Source organism: Mustelus asterias, chromosome X, assembly GCF_964213995.1.
Source record: "Mustelus asterias chromosome X, sMusAst1.hap1.1, whole genome shotgun sequence".
Taxonomy (NCBI): domain Eukaryota; kingdom Metazoa; phylum Chordata; class Chondrichthyes; order Carcharhiniformes; family Triakidae; genus Mustelus; species Mustelus asterias.
Window position 1 is genome coordinate 5623396 of NC_135834.1, and position 20558 is coordinate 5643953.

The 20558-nt window shown below is 50.7% G+C and overlaps 2 protein-coding genes across 3 annotated transcripts in view; both read left to right on the forward strand.

The window, feature by feature from the left end:
* LOC144481893 (Golgi reassembly-stacking protein 2-like) overlaps nucleotides 1-20558 on the forward strand; it is a 739438-nt gene that overhangs the window by 656308 nt on the left and 62572 nt on the right. The gene's annotated exons all lie outside the window — the stretch shown is intronic.
* The window catches only part of LOC144481892 (activin receptor type-1B-like), an 85896-nt gene that overhangs the window by 55754 nt on the left and 9584 nt on the right, over nucleotides 1-20558 (forward strand). The window contains exons 2-7 of one of the 2 annotated variants that reach the window (XM_078201054.1): nucleotides 2398-2628; nucleotides 8397-8645; nucleotides 10269-10499; nucleotides 11454-11621; nucleotides 17845-18001; nucleotides 20076-20200. In XM_078201054.1, coding sequence (XP_078057180.1) covers nucleotides 2398-2628; nucleotides 8397-8645; nucleotides 10269-10499; nucleotides 11454-11621; nucleotides 17845-18001; nucleotides 20076-20200 — 1161 coding nt within the window. The remainder of the gene's footprint in view (nucleotides 1-2397; nucleotides 2629-8396; nucleotides 8646-10268; nucleotides 10500-11453; nucleotides 11622-17844; nucleotides 18002-20075; nucleotides 20201-20558) is intronic. The other variant, XM_078201055.1, reaches the window with a different exon arrangement.

Here is a 20558-nt window from a genome sequence, read left to right on the forward strand (position 1 = left end):
ACAGAGGGTGGTGGGTGCCTGGAACTCACTGCCGGGGGAGGCAGAGGAAGCAGATACGAGAGTGAGTTTTATGGGGCGTCTGGACAAGTACATGAATAGGATGGGAATAGAGGGATATGGTCCCCAGAAGGGTAGGGGGTTTTAGTTAAGCCGGGCAGCATGGTCGGTACAGGCTAGGAGGGCCGAAGGGCCTGTTCCTGTGCTGTAACTTTCTTTGTTCTTTGTCACCCTTCAGCTTGGCTCTCATTTCAAGGTCATGCCTTCTGTCCATTGCTGACTCCCTCCTTGTCTATTCTTACCAGTGTGGAGTTGCTGTCATAGCATCCCTACAGTGCAGAAGGAGGCTCTGACAGAGTATCTTAACCAGGCCTCTCCCTGGCCTTATCCCCACACCATGGCCTATCCCCCTAGCCTACACGCTTTTTTGACACTAAGGGACAATTTAGCATGTTTAATCCACCTAACCTACACATCTTTGGACTGTGGGAGGAAACCGGAGCACCCGGAGGAAACCCACGCTGACACTGGGAGAATGTGCAAACTCCACACAGAGAGTGACCCGAGGCCAGAATTGAACCTGGGTTCCTGGCGCTGTGAGGCAGAGGTGTTGTGCAGCCTTTGCAAGTGAAGGAACGTGACCAGGTATTGCGCCTTTTTTGCATTCAACAAAAGGGTTGCGGACATTAGTGCATTCGTCATGGCAACACCTTTGACCAATCAAAGTTGACTTTCAGCACCCATTTCTCTCTCGGTATAAATTAAATTCCCTTGGCATTCTTGCGGTTGTCCTGATGAGTGCAAGATAAAAAGTTTTGACAGCATCCCTCTTTTTTTGTGTCTCAACAATGCTCAAGCTCTCGACTACCAAGCGACGACAACATAAGATGTTTCTTTTTGAAAAATGTTTTATTTTAAATATAAAATGCAGTCTCCGCTTTTGTCGCGATGTAGCGACAGATTAACACACAGCAAGATCCCATGAGTAGCATTGGCAGCATTGAGGGAGGAATGTTGGTCAGGATACTGGGGTGAATCCACTTCCGGGCAGTGGCATGGGATTTTTTTTTTTTAAATGGCCCACCTGAGGAGGCCATTCAGCCCCTCAAACCTGTTCTGCTCTTCAACTAGATTGTGGCTAATCTTCATCTCCGAGTGGTATAGGTTCTGTGGGCACCGGTCACCCACTGATGCCAGTGCTGTGTGTGCGCGTTATACACCTCCCCCAGTTGAAACCAATGGATGGTAAGTGGGACCAGGAAGTTCTTGTAGCTTTGTGGAGATGTAATTATTCTGAGGCCCTGACTTAATTCCGCTGAACTGGCAGGCCAGTGGGGTCATTCCTTAGAATCCCTACAGTGCAGAAGGAGGCCATTCAGCCCATCAAGTCAAAACTGACCACAATCCCAACCAGGCCCAATCCCCATCACTTCCTATTTACCCTGCTAATCTCCCTGACACTAAGGGGCAATTTAGCATGGCCAATCCACCTAACCTGCACATCCATGGACACTAAGGAACAATTTAGCGTGTCCAACAATGTGCAGATTAGGTGGATTGACCATGCTAAATTGCCCCTTTGTGCCCAAAGATGTGCCGGTTAGGCCATACTAAATTGTCCCTTGGTGTCCAATCCACCTAACCTGCACATCTTGGGGCATTAAGGGACAATTTAGCATGGCCAATCCACCCACCCTGCACATCTTTGGATACTAAGGGACAATTTAGCATGGTCAATCCACCTAACCTACACATCTTTCGGACTGTGGGAGGAAACCGGAGGAAAAGCATGTGGACACGGGGAGAACGTGCAAACTCCGCACAGACAGCGACCCGAGGCCGGAATTGAACCCAGCTCCTTGGCGCTGTGAGGCAGCAATGCTAACCACTGTGCCACCGTGCTGACCACGGCCAACAGTCGCCGGGTGTTCGGTTTTGGGACTGTGTTCACACTGTGGTAGGCCCTGCGATGAAGTGTACCGATCGCCCGTGTTTTGGCGCTAAAAGAGGAGCCCGCTTTTTGCGGGCTCCCAAATTGCAATCCCGCAAGCTCGGCGCACGCCCGGCTCGAGGCCTACTCAATTTGGTGTGTGGGAAATGGCCGCAGTGTTGACGTTCTCGGGATGTTCTATCCGCCCAGTGCTTCCTGGGCCGGTACAGAGGGCTCACGCATATCGGGGGACATCCGGGGAACATTTGTACCTTTGCGCCAATCTGAGCAGTTAAGTTTATCCCAAAGTTGTGTGCGGCATTTAAAAAAAAAAGGCGCCTAATTATATTTCCTGACTTAAAATGGCTGTTACTCCACAGTTGACTCTCCACCCTGAATGGGCGAGATTGGAGTCGTTTTTAAAAATTTTATTCGAGTCTAAAAGCTTCTCTTTTTTTTCTTCTTTCAAGCGTTGAAGTGCTTTTGTAAGAATTGTGTGAAGACGAACCAAACTTGTGAGACAGACGGGGCGTGTCTGGCCTCCCTCTCGAGAATAGGGGGCATTGAGCACGAGATCAGAGTGTGCGTGTCTCCCCAAGACTTGGTTCTGCCAATCTTCTGTCGGAGCAGTAAAGAGTATGTGACTACCATCTGCTGTTATAAAGACTTCTGCAACAACCTGGAGTTACCTCCTCCAGAAGGTAGGTACCAGGGAAGCTACCAAGTAATTTATTCCCCCGCTTGCCCTCCCACCTTAGCCCTCTCCCATGTTCACGGTCTTAAGGACGATTTCAATCTCACTGCTGCCCCCCTCGCTCCTACTCCCATTACCCCTTCCGACCACTGGCAAACCCAGGCTCGAACCTGGTAGCCTCTGATCTGCCCGTGTTATCATCCCGCGTTGGCCTAAAAAGGCCGGCCTCTTTTCCATTGGCCAGTTGGCCCCACCCTCGTGCCAGCCTATGGCTGCTTTTTGCCTCAACCGCACAGTTGGGGCAGGGGAGTTTGCCAGTCCCTGGTGGGCAGGATTGGGGTACGCCAGTACCTGGAGGGCCGGGTTGTGGGAACGGCAGTGCCAACTTGGGTGCGTTGATGGAGACTTGCCTGGGGCAAAGTCCTGGTGAACCCAATCTCGTACCTTTGTTGGCGTTGCCACCGACCGCCGAAGGTCTGTGCGCCAGCAAGGCGCACCTCGTGGGTACCTTGTATGTAAAATCTGCCAATGTGCTGCCAATGGATTTTCTCATTTCCCCCCCCCCGGTCAAACTTCGACCTCTTTTAACGTTAATAGTGCAGAAAAGGCCATTCGGCCCATCGAGTCGGCACCGACATCAATCCCACCCAGACTCTATCCCCATAACCCCACATATTTACCCCGCTAATCCCCCTGACACTAAGGGACAATTTGGCATGGCCAATCCACCTAACCTGCACATCTTTGGACACTAAGGGACAATTTAGCACGGCCAATCCACCTAACCTGCACATCTTTGGACACTAAGGGGCAATTTAGCATGGCCAATCCATCCAACCTGCACATCTTTGGACACTAAGGGACAATTTAGCATGGCCAATCCATCTAACTTACACATCTTTGGACACTAAGGGACAATTTAGCATGGCCAATCCACCTAACCCGCACATCTTTGGAGTGTGGGAGGAAACCAGAGCACCCGGAGGAAACCCACGCAGACATGGGGAGAATGTGCAAACTCCGCACAGACAGTGACCCAAGGCCGGAATTGAACCCGGGTCCCTGCTGCTGTGAGGCAGCAGTGCTAACCCACTGTGCTGCCCTTGAATGTATCCTTGATGTTTCAAGGAGTGGGCCATTCAGCCCTTTGAGCCTGCTCTGTCATTCAAGAACGTCAGGGCTGATGTAGTTGTGGTCTCCAGTCCGCTGTGCCATCGGAACCACCGTAACCCTTTATTCCTTGTTTATTGCAACTGTCTATAATCTTGTCCTGGACTCTCTGAACAAAGGAAATAGTTCCTCTTTCTACCCAGTCAACTTCTTTAATCACCTAATAAACTTCTGATATATTATTCAAATGAACACCAGCCTGGTCTGTGCAACCTCTCCTCATAGCTTAACCATTTTCACTTCAGTATCATTCTGGTGAATCTGTACCGTAACCCAGCCAACGCCAATATATTCTTCTGGAAGTGGGTAAATGGCCAAATGTAACAGTAGGGGGTTGGAATCTATGTGCTGTTCAGTTAGACAGCACAGTGGTTAGCACTGCTGCCTCACAGCACCAGGGACCTGGGTTCGATTCCCGGCTTGGGTCACTGTCTGTGTGGAGTTTGCACATTCTCCTCATGCCTGCGTGGGTTTCCTCCGGGTGCTCCGGTTTCCTCCCACAAGATGTGCGGGTTAGGTTGATTGGCCATACTAAAATTGCCCCTTAGTGTCCTGAGATGCGTAGATTAGAGGGATTAGTGGGTAAATATGTAGGGATATGGGGGTAGGGCCTGGGTGGGATTGTGGTCGTTGCAGACTCGATGGGCCGAATGGCCTCTTTCTATACTGTAGGGTTTCTATGATTCTAGACCTCACCCCAGGAGTCCAGTTTACATCTGGAAAGGCGATGGCCTCGTGGTATTACCGCTCGACTATTAATCTAGAAACTCAGCTAAGGCTCTGGGGACCCGTGTTCAAATCCCACCACGGCAGATGGTGGAATTTGAATTCAATAAAAAAAATCTGGAATTAAGAATCTACTGATTCTCGGGTGGCGCAGTGGTTAGCTCTGCTGCCTCTCAGCGCCAGGGACCTGGGTTCGATTCCCAGCCTTGGGTCACTGTCTGTGTGGAGTCTGCACGTTCTCCCCGTGTCTGCTTGGGTTTCCTCCGGGTGCTCCGGTTTCCTCCCACGGTCCAAAAGACGTGCTGGTTAGGTGGATTGGCCATGGTAAATTTTCCTTCAGTGTACTCGAACAGGAGTGTGGCGACTGGGGGATTTTCACAGTAGCTTCATTGCGGTGTTAATGTCAGCCTACTTGTGACACTGACTGACTAAAAAATATTCACAGTCTGAAAGGTGTGCAGATTAGGTGGATTAGCCCATGCTAAATTGCCCCTTAATGTCGGGGGTTTAGTGGGGTAAATACGTGAGGTTATGGGGATGAGTAACTGTGTGGAGTTTGCACATTCTCCCCGTGTCTGCGTGGGTTTCCTTCGGGTGCTCCGGTTTCCTGCCACGCTCCAAAGATGTGCAGGTTAGGTGGATTGGCCATGGTAAATTGCCCATTAGTGTCAGGGGAATTAGCAGGGTAAATACATGGGGTTACATGGATAGGGCCTGGGTGGGATTCTTGCTGGTGCAGGCTTGATGGGCCAAATGGCCTCCTTCTGCACTGTAGGGATTCAATGATTCTATCCTATGATGACTCTGAAACCATTATCGATTGTCGGAAAAACCCATCTGGGTCACTAATGTCCTTTAGGGAAGGAAATCTGCCGTCCTTACCCGGTCTGGCCTACATGTGACTCCAGAGCCACAGCAATGTGGTTGACTCTCAACTGCCCTCTGAAATGGCCGAGCAAACCACTCTGTTGTTGCTGGAGGCAACTCACTGTCACCTTCTCAAGGGCAACTAGGGATGGGCAATAAATGCCGGCCAGCCAGCGACACCCATGTCTCATGAGTGAATTTTTAAAAAAGAAATTCCGGATGAGGAATTTGTTGGGTTTTGGGGCCATTTTCCATTCTGAGTCTTGAGCGAATGCCACCGTACAAGACCAGTACACGCTGAATTTGGAAATCTGGCCACCAGAAACCAGGGAAAAATATGGTGTTCAGGCACAGTTGCGTTCTGAGGCATTTTATGGAGGCAGCTTAGAGAGAGCTTTGCTCTGCATCCAAGCCTTGTGGTTACATCGAACTCTCTGTGGGCACTCATCATGACACCACTACAACAAGGTTCCGATAACTTCAGACGTGCTATTGGTTTGTTTGAACTGTATTCGGGTCCAAGAAAACTCTTGCAAACTCTTTAGGCTGAGGCACTAAATTGAGGGCTGCCGTGGCTTGTTTCAATAGCTCTGTGAGGTATGAATGCACTATTTTAAGAAGCGCTAATCCAGGAAAATGAGCTTCTGTTCTGGCCAACACTCTTCTTCCCCCACTCGATGCGGCTGGAGAAACCTTAACTGTGCGCAAAATCACCGTCTGTACCTGTTGCTGCAAATGCCTTCATCGGCCGTGCTGCGGGAAGCCCTGAAGAGGGACCAGGCGCTAAATAAAGGCACCGTCTGTACCTGCACTGCAAAGGGACAGCACCTCCCTCCCCAAAGCAAACTGGCCAGAACTGTGATAATCTGCAAGGTACCTGCTGCAAAGCTTGATGGGAAATTTTCTCCTCTTTGCAGAGCTTGATGGGAAATTTACTCCTCTTTGCAAAGCTCGATGGGAAATTTTCTCCTCTTTGCAGAGCTTGATGGGAAATTTTCTCCTCTTTGCAAAGCTTGATGGGAAATTTTCTCCTCTGCAAAGCTTGATGGGAAATTTTCTCTTTGCAGAGCTTGATGGGAAGGTTTTTCTTTGTAGAGCTTGATGGGAAATTTTCTCCTCTTTGCAAAGCTTGATGGGAAATTTTCTCCTCTTTGCAAAGCTTGATGGGAAATTTTCTCCTCTTTGCAAAGCTTGATGGGAAATTTTCTCCTCTTTGCAGAGCTTGATGGGAAATGTTCTCCTCTTTGCAGAGCTTGATGGGAATCTTTTTTCCCTCTTGATCAAAACAGGAGACTTTAACTTTTTAAAAATTGTTTCCTGGGCCAAGATTGGGGAACCAATCTGGTTTCTGACAGCAGGGAATAACAAACTTGTCTCTCTGTGGACCATGCAAGTGGTTGCCATGGAGTCAGGGCAGGGCATGACAAGTTTACCTCCCATGTTCTGCTTGCTTTGCTTGCCTCTCGCCTTACGGATGCCAACATGCTGCGGTGTTCGGCTGAGGATGTTGGTAACGGGGCCCTTAGCAGACCCCGAGGCCCCAGACCGTTCAAACCTGACTGGGGTACGGCAATTTTGAGAAGGAGGTGCTGACGGTACCAGGCCCTGCTGACTATCATTGGTGAACACGCATTACTGCTCACTTCCTGACTCCTCAGTCCGTTGCTTGCTTTAACGGCCCTGTGGGGTAGGGACAGCGGGGCAATGCAGATGCAAAACCGCCATTTCCTCCTCTGCTGCTCTGAATTGAAGCTCTCTTTTGTCGCGATGCCTCCGGGCCTGTGCTGTGCTGTACGCGCGCAAACGCCAAGCTGCCCACATTGAAGGAATGTTTGGAGCTGCCTCCCTGCGGGTGTTTCTTTTCCCACAACAACTGAAGCTTCTCTGAGTCACAGGTCTCCAATTCTTGTATGTTGCGATGCTTAAAGTTTGTTTGTTATTGGTGGCACAAGTAGGCTAACATTAACACTGCAATGAAGTTACTGTGAAAATCCCCAAGTCGCCACACTCGGGTACACTGAGGGAGAATTTAGCAAGGCCAATCCACCTAACCTGCACGTCTTTCGGACTGTGGGAGGAAACCGGAGCGCCCGGAGGAAACCCACGCAGACACGGGGAGAACATGCAGACTCCGCACAGACAGTGACCCAAGCCGGGAATCGAACCCGGGTCCCTGGCGCTGTGAGGCAGCAGTGCTAACCACTGTGCCACCGTGTGGTGGCTTTGGAGTCGCTGCCCCTCTATTGTGGGCCTTCCTCAGCGAGTTTCGTTGAAGGACAGGCACACTGCCCCGCCTGCACTTGGCGCCACCCTTGAAACCACCTCGTGTCGAGAGGGGTAAGTAAGTGGAGCCAGCTCCACGTTTCTCTGCAACTTGTGCTGCTTGTAAATAAAGTGCTTTCCACCTCTTTCTCCTGATGGCAATACCTTAAGGTCCCTTGGTGCGATCCTTCTCGGCGTATTCCGAGAATGTCCACGGCCTACTCCATTTTGGGCAGCGTTGCAATCAAACCCTGGGCACTCGCCCGCCTGAAGTCGCTGGCAAGCGGCCCTTTTTGGCGTGAGTGTTTCCTCCTTGCCCGAGCAAGTTTGGCAAGCTGTCTCTCCGGTTGGGCCAGATCTTGGATGCTGAAAACCGTTTGCAATTGGGGCAACTTTTTTTAAAAAATAGCCTGATTGGCACTCTGTGAACATTTGAGTGATTTCTGTTTAAAAAGTGCACTTTAAACTCGGTCTCCGTGGCAGCTGCCTCAACAGGCCAGAAAAGCCTTCCGAGTAGGCCGAGGAGCAGACTTCCCATGTCAACATGGGAGAGTGGCACAATGGGACGGACTAAGTGACCATATAAGAGGGCCTATTGTTGATTCTCAACTTGCCTCAGGGAAACCTAGTGAGGAAAATGGCCTGTTTTGAAGATTAGCGACTTGAGCGGCCATTTTCTATTGTTTTTTTTTAAACATTTGATTGTATTAATGGACGACTTTTTCTTTCCTCTTCCCCCTCCCACATCAGGTCCAAAAGACGATGTGTTTGACGGTTGGGGCCCTGTGGAACTGGCGGCGGTAATTGCCGGGCCGGTGTTTCTCCTGTGCGTGATACTGATGGTGACTGTGTTCCTGTGCCATTACCATCACCAGCGGGCCTACCATGATCGTAACCAGCTGGACATGGAGGAGCCGTCCTGTGACCACATGTACATCTCTGAGGGGAAGTCGCTGAAGGACCTGATGTTTGATATGACTACCTCAGGATCCGGATCAGGTAAGGAGAGGCCAGGCCGCTGTGGTTAGGGGAGGAATCGGGGGATGGCTAACTGATCCACTTGATCAATTCCCCTGGGATTTAGGTATTCCCTTCCATTTTCACCATTGATTTGATTAAACAGAGGTGCGATTGCAGGTCCCATCACTGGAGTGTAACTTATTCCACCCCCCTTGCCTCCTCCTGAAGTTACTGATTCGTGCGGTCAATCCATTGCCTGTCAACAGACTATGTGCTCACATCCTTGGATACTAAGGGACAATTTACCATGGCCAATCCACCTAACCTGCACATCTTTGGACACACGGGCAATTTAGCATGGCCAATCTACCTAAACTGCACATCTTTGGACACACGGGGGCAATTTAGCATGGCCAATCCACCTAACCTACACATCTTTGGATACTAAGGGGCAATTTAGCATGGCCAATCCACCTAACCTACACATCTTTGGATACTAAGGGGCAATTTAGCATGGCCAATCCACCTAACCTACACATCTTTGGATACTAAGGGGCAATTTAGCATAGCCAATCCACCTAACCTGCACATCCTTGGACACACAGGGGCAATTTAGCATGGCCAATCCACCTAACCTACACATCTTTGGATACTAAGGGGCAATTTAGCATGGCCAATCCACCTAACCTGCACATCCTTGGACACACAGGGGCAATTTAGCATGGCTAATCCACCTAACCTACACATCTTTGGACACTAAGGGGCAATTTAGCATGGCCAATCCACCTAACCTGCACATCTTTGGATACTAAGGGGCAATTTAGCATGGCCAATCCACCTAACCTACACATCTTTGGATACTAAGGGGCAATTTAGCATGACCAATCCACCTAACCTGCACATCCTTGGACACACGGGCAATTTAGCATGGCCAATCCACCTAACCTACACATCTTTGGACACTAAGGGACAATTTAGCATGGCCAATCCACCTAACTTACACATCTTTGGACCCTAAGGGACAATTTAGCATGGCCAATCCACCTAACTTACACATCTTTGGACCCTAAGGGACAATTTAGCATGGCCAATCCACCTAACCTGCACATCTTTGGACACTAAGGGGCAATTTAGCATGACCAATCCACCTAACCTGCACATCCTTGGACACACAGGGGCAATTTAGCATGGCCAATCCACCTAACCTACACATCTTTGGACACTAAGGGACAATTTAGCATGGCCAATCCACCTAACTTACACATCTTTGGACCCTAAGGGACAATTTAGCATGGCCAATCCACCTAACCTGCACATCGCTTGGACTGTGGGAGGAAACTGGAGCACCCGGAGGAAACCCATGCAGACACGGGGAGAATGTCACCCGAGGCCCGAATCTAACCCGGGTCTCTGGCGCTGTGAGGCAGCAGTGCCAACCGCTGTGCCATTGTGCAGCCTGCTTTGTCTCAGTTCACATTTGTGAGCCCTTGTTGTGGGCAATTTGGCAGAGTCTTTTCATGATGCCTGCTGCCGCCAACGGCCTTGAGTAGTAATGCCCATGTGCCACGGTTGCCAGCTTAGTCTGACAGAATTGTCACCCGTTCACTCCAAGGTTGGCGACGTGTTGTGCGGAGATTAACGGGATGGTCGTTCTTCCCATAGGTTTGCCATTATTTGTGCAACGGACCATCGCGAGGACCATTGTCCTTCAGGAGATAATCGGCAAAGGCCGCTTCGGGGAAGTGTGGCGAGGAAAATGGAGGGGCGGTGACATCGCTGTGAAGATCTTCTCCTCTCGGGAAGAGCGCTCGTGGTTCAGGGAGGCGGAGATCTACCAGACGGTCATGCTGCGTCACGAGAACATTTTGGGGTTCATCGCAGCGGACAATAAAGGTATGACCACCCTTTTCTTTTTCTTTTGGTTTGCGTTACGTCGGCAATGGGTGAGTGTGGGGTGCGTCTGTGCCCTGAGCCCCGAGATTGGCGCTCCTGGAGCCCTCTGCCTGATTGGTGGGGTGGGATTCAGGTCCTTGCATCAAGACCTGTGATGGACAGAATGGCCATCTTGTGCGCTCTTGGCCTCCCATTGGTTGACGCAATTGTCGAAAGTAAAAGAGTCAAGTCCATGGCACAGCGACTCCTTTCCCGCTCTCTGGAGCGCCAAGATAAAATGAGCTGTCATTCGAAGACTCACTAGGATGTTGCCCAAGTCTAGTGGGCCTGAGTCATAGGGGCAGCACGGTGGTTAGCACTGCTGCCTCACAGCGCCAGAGACCTGGGTTCGATTCCCAGCTCGGGTCACTGTGGAATTTGCACATTCTCCCCGTGTCTGCGTGGGTTTCCTCCGGGTGCTCTGGTTTCCTCCCACCGTCTGAAAGATGTGCAGGTTAGGGGGACTGGGCATGCTAAATTCTCCCTCAGTGTCCAAAGATGTGTAGGTTTGGGAGATTAGCGGGGTAAATAGGTGGGGTTACAGGGATAGGGTGGAGGGGTGAGCCTGGGTAAGGTGCTGTGTTGAAGAGCCAGTGCAGACTTGATGGGCTGAATGGCCTCCTGCACTGTCGGGATTCGCTGATAAAAGGGGAAGAGAGCTCTTTAGGCGGGCAATTCACGGAATTATTACGGTGCTGAAGGAGGCCATTTGGCCCATCGTGGTTGCACTGGAGTTTTCTCGAGCTCGAGAGAAAGGCACAGCAATGAAAATCAAGAGGCCTTGGAGTTTGGTTTAAGAGCTATTGAGGGCTAAATTCATGAGGGGGGAGAGAATGTGCAGTCCGGTGGGATGAGGTTTGCTGAAACATTTGGTGTTTGTTTTAACCTTCTTTCCGTTCCCCCCCCTGCTGTCAGATAACGGGACGTGGACGCAGCTGTGGTTAGTGTCTGACTATCACGAGCATGGCTCCCTCTTCGACTACCTGAATAGGTACACAGTCACTGTCGAAGGACTGATCAAGCTGGCACTCTCGGCAGTCAGCGGCTTGGCACACCTGCACATGGAGATCGTGGGCACTCAGGGTAAGTCCCGGCTGCTCCCCTGTTAACAGTTGTGTGCGTGCGGGCCTGTGTGCGTAGGCTGTGGGAGTGCAGTTAATTGCTTCACAGCACTTGGAGTACTGCGCTCCGTTCTGGTCGCCTCATTACAGGAAGGATGTGGAAAAGATTGAGAGGGTGCAGAGGAGATTTACAAGGATGTTGCCTGGATTGAGTGACATGCCTTATGAGGATAGGCTGAGGGAGCTCGGTCTTTTCTCCTTGGAGAGACGTAGGATGAGAGGAGACCTAATAGAGGTGTATAAGATGTTGAGAGGCATAGATCGGGTGGACTCTGAGGCTTTTTCCCAGGGTGGAAATGGCTGCTACGAGAGGACACAAGTTTATGGTGCTGGGGGGTAGGTACAGGGGAGATGTTAGGGGTAAGTTTTTCACACAGAGGGTGGTGGGCGAGTGGAATCGGCTGCCGTCAGTGGTGGTGGAGACAAACTCAATAGGGTATTTTAAGAGACTCCTGGATGAGTACATGGAGCTTAATAGGATGGAGGGTTATAGGTAGGCCTAAAAGGTAGGGATATGTTCGGCACAACTTGTGGGGCCGAAGGGCCTGTTTTGTGCTGTAGTTTTTCTATGTTTCTAACACTTGTGCTCAGTGCGAAGCTTTTGAAGTCAAAATGGCCAATCCTGAAAAAGTGGCCACGTCGCTGTTTCTGCCTGGACTCCGGAAATTTCCGTGAGGCAGCTCCGGATGTTTGCGAGCTTGGTATCCTTCTATTGGTGGCAGAGCCATCTCCCCTCGCGGCCAACGGAAACCCCAGGACGGGCGCAGGGGCCTGTGACTGTGCCATCGGGTTGAGGGGGGGGGGCGGAGGGTGTGTGTGTGCTGGAATACAACAACAACTTAGATACTTAATCGCCTTTGTGCGGGAGTGTTTCCACTTTGCGGGCGTGGAATCGGGCACTTAGTCGCAGGGCAGAACGGAGATGAGGGACTGGTGCCGGAGCAGGAAGTCCCGACTGCACGCTAGTGTGTTAGTGAAGAGTCCGAGAGGCTGACACCCCATGTGTACAAACCTCCCTCCCTGGTCGACTATCTCTGTAACCTCCTCCAGCCCCTACACCCCTCCCTATCTCTGTAACCTCCTCCAGCCCCTACACCCCATCCCCATCTCTATAACCTCCTCCAGCCCCTATACCCCTCCCTATCTCTGTAACCTCCTCCAACCCCTACACCCCTCCCTATCTCTGTAACCTCCTCCAGCCCCTACACCCCTCCCTATCTCTGTAACCTCCTCCAGCCCCTACATCCCTCACTATCTCTGTAAGCTCCTACAACTCTCCCAGATCTCTTCCCTCCTCTAATTCCGGCCTCTTGAGCATCCTCGGTTTCCATCGCTCCGCCATTGGCGGCCGTGCCTTCAACTGCCTGGGCCCCAAGCTCTGGAATTCCCTCCCGAAACCTCTCCACCCGTCTCGACCTCTCTCTCCCCCTTTAAGATGCTCCTTAAAACCAATCTCTTTGACCAAGCTTTCGGTCACCTGACATATCTCCATTCCAGCTCCTGTGACGTTTTATTGTGTGAAAGGTGCTATACAAATGCAAGTTATTTGGGAGACTCCATTCCAGCTACTTTTATTATTCATTCGTGGGACATGGGCATCGCTGGCTGACCAGCATTTATTGCCCATCCCTAGTTGCCCTTGGAGGGCAGTTAAGAGTCAACCACATTGCTGTGGCTCTGGAGTCACATGTAGGCCAGACCGGGTAAGGACGGCAGATTTCCTTCCCTAAAGGACATTAGTGAACCAGATGGGTTTTTCCGGCAATGGTTTCACGGTCATCATTACTGGGACTCGGGGTGGGATTTTCCGGCTGCGCTCACTCCAAGACCGGAAAATGGGAACCATTACATAAGAACATAAGAACTAGGAGCAGGAGTAGGCCATCTGGCCCCTCGAGCCTGCTCCGCCATTCAATAAGATCATGGTTGATCTTTTCGTGGACTCAGCTCCACTTACCCGCCCGCTCACCATAACCCTTAATTCCTTTACTGTTCAAAAATGTATCTATCCTTGCCTTAAAAACATTCAGTGAAGTAGCCTCAACTGGGCAGGGAATTCCACAGATTCACAACCCTTTGTGTGAAGAAGTTCCTCCTCAACGCAGTCCTAAATCTGCTCCCCCTTATTTTGAGGCCATGCCCCCTAGTTCTAGTTTCACCCGCCAGTGGAAACAACTTCCCTGCTTCTATCTTATCCATTCCCTTCATAATCTTATATGTTTCTATAAGATCTCCCCTCATTCTTCTGAATTCCAATGAGTATAGTCCCAGTCTACTCAGTCTCTCCTCATAAGCCAACCCTCTCAACTCCGGAACCAACCTAGTGAATCTCCTCTGCACCCCCTCCAGTGCCAGTGTATTATTGAGACTAGGGGGTGAAATTTTCGAGCTGCACTTGCCCCAAGTCCGGAAAATGGTCACCATTAGTGCGACTAGGGGGATTTTCCAGCCACACACTCACCCCTCCCCCGCCAAAGACTGGAAAATCTCACCCGAGGTCAACGGACCTTCGCACGGTCCGTGTCCCGCCCACTACGATTCCCGTGGCAGGTAGGGGTGGGAAAATTCCAGTGTAGTTTTATACTCCAGATTGTGTGTCGGGAAAGGCGCTACATAAATATATAGTGGGTGGCACAGTGGTTAGCACTGCCGCCTCACAGCTCCAGGGACCCGGGTTCGATTCTAGCCTCAGGTCACTGTCTGTGCGGAGTCTGCACATTCTCCCCGTGTCTGCGTGGGTTTCCTCCGGGTGCTCCGGTTTCCTCCCACACTCCAAAGATGTGCGGGTTGGGGAATTGGCCGTGCGAAATTGCCCCTTAGTGTCAGGGGGATTAGCAGGGTAAATATGTGGGGTTATGGGGATAGGGCCTGGGTGGGATTGTGGCCGGTGCAGACTTGATGGGCCGAATGGCCTCCTTCTGCACTGTGGGATTCTATGCAATGCAAGTTTTTCCTGTAAACCGAAATCAGCTCCTTGTGCTGATTGTAGCAGCCGTCTGACAGGAAGCGGAGGGAGGGGCTGGAACATGCTGGGAACTGCTGTGTAACTTGCCGGGTGAGATTAACACTGGCATGGTGTCTGCACTGGATATGCTGTTGCCATTCCTCGGATGGGAGTTGCGATAGGTGGGCCGCCTTGCCTGGCCGTTGGTCCTCTCTCTGGGTGTCTCCCTTGGTTTGTGAAGCACCCACGCGATTAGACAGCGACGGGGCCATAAAGTACCGGGAGATGAATCCTCTTGAAGGATGGACCCAATCTGTCAAACGTCAATCCGAGTGAGGTCACGAGAGGCCGTTCCAGCCCAGGTTGTGGTGATTAATAGTCGAGCCTGATGAGCAAGTAACCATACACGGATTTAGCATTGCTGTAAATCGGGGGATTAAGTTCCCTCTTTCACTTCTTCTCCTCCTGCGCAGACCTGTGATTACACAATGAGAAAGCATTAATGCGTTTAAGCTTCTTTACTCGGGGCAGTTCAAGTTTATTTATTAGTCACGGGTAGGCTTACATTAACACTGCAATGAAGTGACTGTGAAAATCCCCCAGTCGCCACACTCCTGTTCGGGTACACTGAGGGAGAATTTAGCCAATCCACCTAACCAGCACGTCTTTCAAACTGTGTGAGGAAACCGGAGCACCCGGAGGAAACCCACGGGGAGAATGTGCAAACTCCACACAGACAGTGACCCAAGCCGGGAATCGAACCCAGGTCCCTGGCGCGGTGAGGCAGCAGTGCTAACCACTGTGCCACTCTATGCTCCACTTCAGCCTCTTCCGACCTCCCTCCCTCATTCCATCCTGTCAGGTTAACCTCATGCGTTTGTCCAGCTTTCCCTCTAACGCTTTGCCGGCTGGCAGCAAGTTCCACATTCTGGGGTGGCACAGTGGTTAGCGCTGCTGCCTCACAGCGCCAGGGACCCGGGTTTGATTCCAGCCTCGGGTCACTGTCTGTGTGGAGTTTGCTCATTCTCCCTGTGTCTGCGTGGGTTTCCTCCGGGTGCTCCGGTTTCCTCCCACAGTCTGAAAGACGTGCTGGTTAGGGTGCATTGGCCGTGCTAAATTCTCTCTGTGTACCCGAACAGGAGTGTGGCGACTAGGGGAATTTCACAGTAACTTCATTGCAGTGTTAATGTAAGCCTACTTGACATTAAGAAATAAACTTAAACACCACACAGATGTGTTGGACCGAGTGGCCTGAATCTGTGCTGTCAATTCTAAGCCTCGCACTGTTGTCACCGTGCAGACACTTAGTCCCCACCCACTGCAGTCCATGTAGTGTAGGTACACCCACATTGCTGTTAGGGAGGGAGTTCCAGGATTGTTATTGGACATCAGTCAGTCCATGTGGTGTAGGTACACCCACAGTGCTGTTAGGGAGGGAGTTCCAGGATTGTTATTGGACATCAGTCAGTCCATGTGGTGTAGGTACACCCACAGTGCTGTTAGGGAGGGAGTTCCAGGATTGTTATTGGACATCAGTCAGTCCATGTGGAGTAGGTACACCCACAGTGCTGTTAGGGAGGGAGTTCCAGGATTTTGACCCAGCGACAGTGAAGGAACGGTGATATATTTCCAAGTCAGGATGGTGAGTGACTTGGAGGGGAACCTCCAGTTGGGGTTGTTCCCAGGTATCTGCTGCCCTTGTCCTTCTAGTTGGAAGTGGTCGTGGGTTTGGAAGGTGCTGTCTAAGGAGCCTTGGTGAGTTGCTGCAGTGCATCTTGTAGATGGTACACACTGCTGCTACTGAGCGTCGGTGGTGGAGGGAGTGGGTGTTTGTGGATGGGGGGCCAATCAAGCGGGGCTGCTTTGTCCTGGATGGTGTTGAGCTTCTTGAGTGTTGTTGGAGCCGCACCCATCCAGGCAAGTGGGGAGTATTCCATCACACTCCTGACTTGTGCCTTGTAGATGGTGGATGAAGCGTAAAGGGTTAACAATGGATATGAATGGTGGTCTTTTGGTGGGGGGAGTCGGGAGGTGACTTACTGCAGGATTCCCAGCCTCTGACCTGCTCTTGTCGCTGCGGTGGCTGGGCCCTGGTTCAGTTTAGTGTCATCGATTCTGTGAACCACTCCGATTTCCCTGCAAAACCCCTCGGGGCGTGTCACCTGAGCAGAGAGAGATGGCAATTTCTCCGAGCAGAGCTGAATGATGTACAGTAGAAAATTGTCCTAAAAGCAGCAGCCATTTCCCACAGTGGAGAATGAGCATCCGTTTCCCCCGCCCCACTTTCTTCCCCTGCTCTGCACCTGAAGGGAGTGATTGATCAGTAATAGCTCCTGAGGCTGTATTTCCTTCCCAAAACACACACAGATCCTCTTTCACACAGGATGCGCTGTTAATGCATTTGCTGTTTGATCACCACAGAAGCTATTTTAAAAGCTTTTGCCTTTGTTGCCGTCAGCAGCCAGTGTCCATTGACTGGTGTCAAAAGGTTTTAGTGCCAAAGGTAAAGGTCTGACTTCCTCCGGAGCCAGTCTGTTGGCTTTGAACTTGGCTTTTTATAGCCAATAAGTGGGTGTTTCTCGCAGCTCCTGGCACTTTCCTTTTTAAATAGCGCTCCTCTGCAGGCAGAGCCAAGGGAGGGAGGTGAAAACTGGCGGGGGGGGGGCGGTGGCTGAGGGGATAGTCAGCTTAACAACAACGTGCATTGGTATAGCACCTTTTGCAGGACTAAACTGTTGCTTCACAGGAGTAGTCATCCCACAAAACTGGACTCTGGCCTGCGAGATGTTGGGGCCAAAGCACTGGGTTGTAAGGACGGTGGCACTGCTGCCTCACAGCGCCAGGGATTGGGATTCGATTCCTGGCCTTGGGTCACTGTCTGTGTGGAGTTTGCACATTCTCCCCGTGTCTGCGTGGGTTTCCTCCGGGTGCTCCGGTTTCCTCCCACAGTCCAAAGATGTGTAGGTTAGGTGGATTGGCCATGCTAAATTGCCCCTTAGTGTCCAAAGATGTGCAGGTTAGGTGGATTGGCCATGCTAAATTGCCCCTTAGTGTCCAAAGATGTGTAGGTTAGGTGGATTGGCCATGGTAAATTGCCCCTTAGTGTCAGGGGAATTAGTGTCAGGAGGTGAATACATGGGGTGATGGGGATACAGCCCTGGGTGGGATTATAGTCTGCGGGCTCGATGGGCTGAACGGACACCTCCTGCACTAACTGAATGTTTGCCTTGTGTCTTTTCAGGTAAGCCTGGCATTGCCCATCGAGACTTGAAGTCCAAAAATATCTTGGTGAAGAAGAACGGCACCTGTGCGATTGCTGACCTGGGACTGGCTGTCCGGCATGACTCGCTAACTGACACCATCGACATAGCGCCCAATCAGAGAGTGGGCACAAAACGGTACCAATTCAATTGTGTTCATCCCCTCTATCTGTGTGACCTTTGCCCTCTGAGGAATAGCAGAATATCCCATTCCCCATATTATATTTCAGCATTTGGGGGGAGGGGGCGGTGGAGAAGACCTTTTTTATTGGTGGCAGGAGCTGCATTGGGCACCACATGTTGCCATGGTAACTCCTGTGTCGGCCTGACACAACGGATGGGGTGGTGAGCTATAGAAACTAGAAGCAGGAGGAGGCCATTCAGCCCTTCGAGCCTGTTCTGCCATTTGTTTTGATCACGGCTGATCATTGAATTCAATATCCTGATCTACCCTGTCTAACGCTGTTAAAATTTTATAAGTTTCTATGAGATCCCCTCTCACTCTTAACTCCAGTGAATATAATCCTAATCGACTTAGTCTCTCCTCATATGACGGATCATAAACCATCGGATTTAGAGATCTGAATGCAGTCTGGAGTTGAGGTGATGGAAGCGCTGTTGTGAGGCCTGGGCCTTTGTGCGGCGAATTTGGAGAGTAGGCCGTTCTGTTGCTGGCGGTTACGGCCCCTGTTGAACCGTGACCCTATTTTGATAATCTGTTTCCCCAAAAGGGGCAAAATAATATTGGCGATCGGTAAATTTGCCCGGGACTGCCAAACTGCTCTGAGGTTTGAGTGGAGCTTTGCAGGAAGCCAGTGAGGCCTACCTTGGAGGCATCAACCTGTGTGCCAAATGGGTGACGATTGAAAATAGCCATCAGCCAACCCAAACCAATATCACTAAATAGGATAACCTAGAAACGTTGCAAACTCTTGAGCTTATTTATTTCATGAATTTTTAACCATTGCACTGCTGAAAAGTTATTGCTGCCTGAAACCGGGAATCGGGCTGATTTCGGCCATTCGGCCCATCGAGTCTGCACCGACAACAATCCCACCCAGGCCCTATTCCCATAACCCCACGTACTTACCCTCCTAATCCCCCTGACACTTAAGGGGCAATTTAGCACGGCCAATCCACCTAACCAGCACATCTTTGGAGTGTGGGTTGAAACCAGAGCACCCGGAGGAAACCCACACACTGGGAGAACGTGCAGACAGAAAATGCGGGAAAATCTCAGCAGATCAGACGGCATCTGTGGGGAGAGAATACTAATGTGCTACCAAATAAACCTGTTGGACTTTAACCTGGTGTTGTGAGACTTCTGACTGTGTTTACCCCAGTCCAACGCCGGCATCTCCACATCATGGAGAGAATAGAGCTAACGTTTCGAGTCTGGATGACCCTTCATTACTCTGGCGAAGGGTCATCCAGACTCTCAACATTATCTCTATTCTCTCTCCTCAGATGCTGTCAGACCTGCTGAGTTTTTCCAGCATTTTCTGTTTTTGTTTCAGATTCCAGCATCCGCAGTATTTTACTTTTATCCACACAGTCTCTGCAAGTTAAAAGGAAAGTAATGTCTCCGCGTATCAGAGCACTGGAGAAATTATACGGATGATTTACTGGAATACGAAACCCAACTCGTTTAAAGTTTTATTTATCAGTGTCGCAAGTAGGCTTACATTAACACCGCAACGAAGTTACTGTGAAAATCCCCGAGTCGCCCCACTCCTGTTCAGGTACACTGAGGGAGAATTTAGCACGGCCAATGCACGTCTCTCGGAATGTGGGAGGAAACTAGAGGAAACCCACAGAGACACGGGGAGAACGTGCAAACTCCACACCCGAGGCCGGAATTGAACCCGGGTCCCTGGCGCTGTGAGGCAGCAGTGCTAACCACTGTACCGCCCACACTGTCCTACCTTTTTACTGGAGAAAACAGCCGCAGCCTGCCCTTTCCCAAAGAACGTGACGTCCCTGCCCTCGCTGCGAAAAGACATTGAAATGGGGTAGGTGCACTGTGGGTGAGACCAGCTTCTGAAGAGCTGCTTCCAATGCTTTGTGCGGCCTGCCCCACGAGGCTTATTGCTATTCCGACACGTTTGGAAGGTCGACTGTTTTTAATTTGATATTTGCTTCTGTCTGGCTGTAATTTTTGTGCGTTGTGCCCTTGTTGCATTGACGACCTGCCTCTGTATTCTCTTTGAAGGTACATGGCCCCTGAAGTACTGGACGAGACAATCAACATGCAACACTTCGACTCCTTCAAGTGTGCTGACATTTACGCTCTCGGCCTGGTGTACTGGGAGATTGCCCGCAGATGCTCCACAGGAGGTACTGAGCTGTGGATTTGATTTATTATTGTCACATGTACTGGGATACAGTGAAAAGTATTGTTTCTTGCGCGCTATACAGACAAAGCATACCGTTCATAGAGTACATAGGGGAGAAGGAAAGGAGAGGGTGCAGAATGTTGTGTTACAATCGTAACTAGGGTGTACAGAAAGATCAGCCTAATATTTGATTTATTATTGTCACATGTATTGGGAAAAAGTGAAAAGTATTGTTTCTTGCGTGCAAAGCATACCGTTCATAGAGAAGGAAAGGAGAGAGTGCCGAATGTAGTGTTAGTCATAGCTAGGGTGTAGAGAAAGATCAGCTTAATATGAGGCAGGTCCATTCAAAAGTCTGA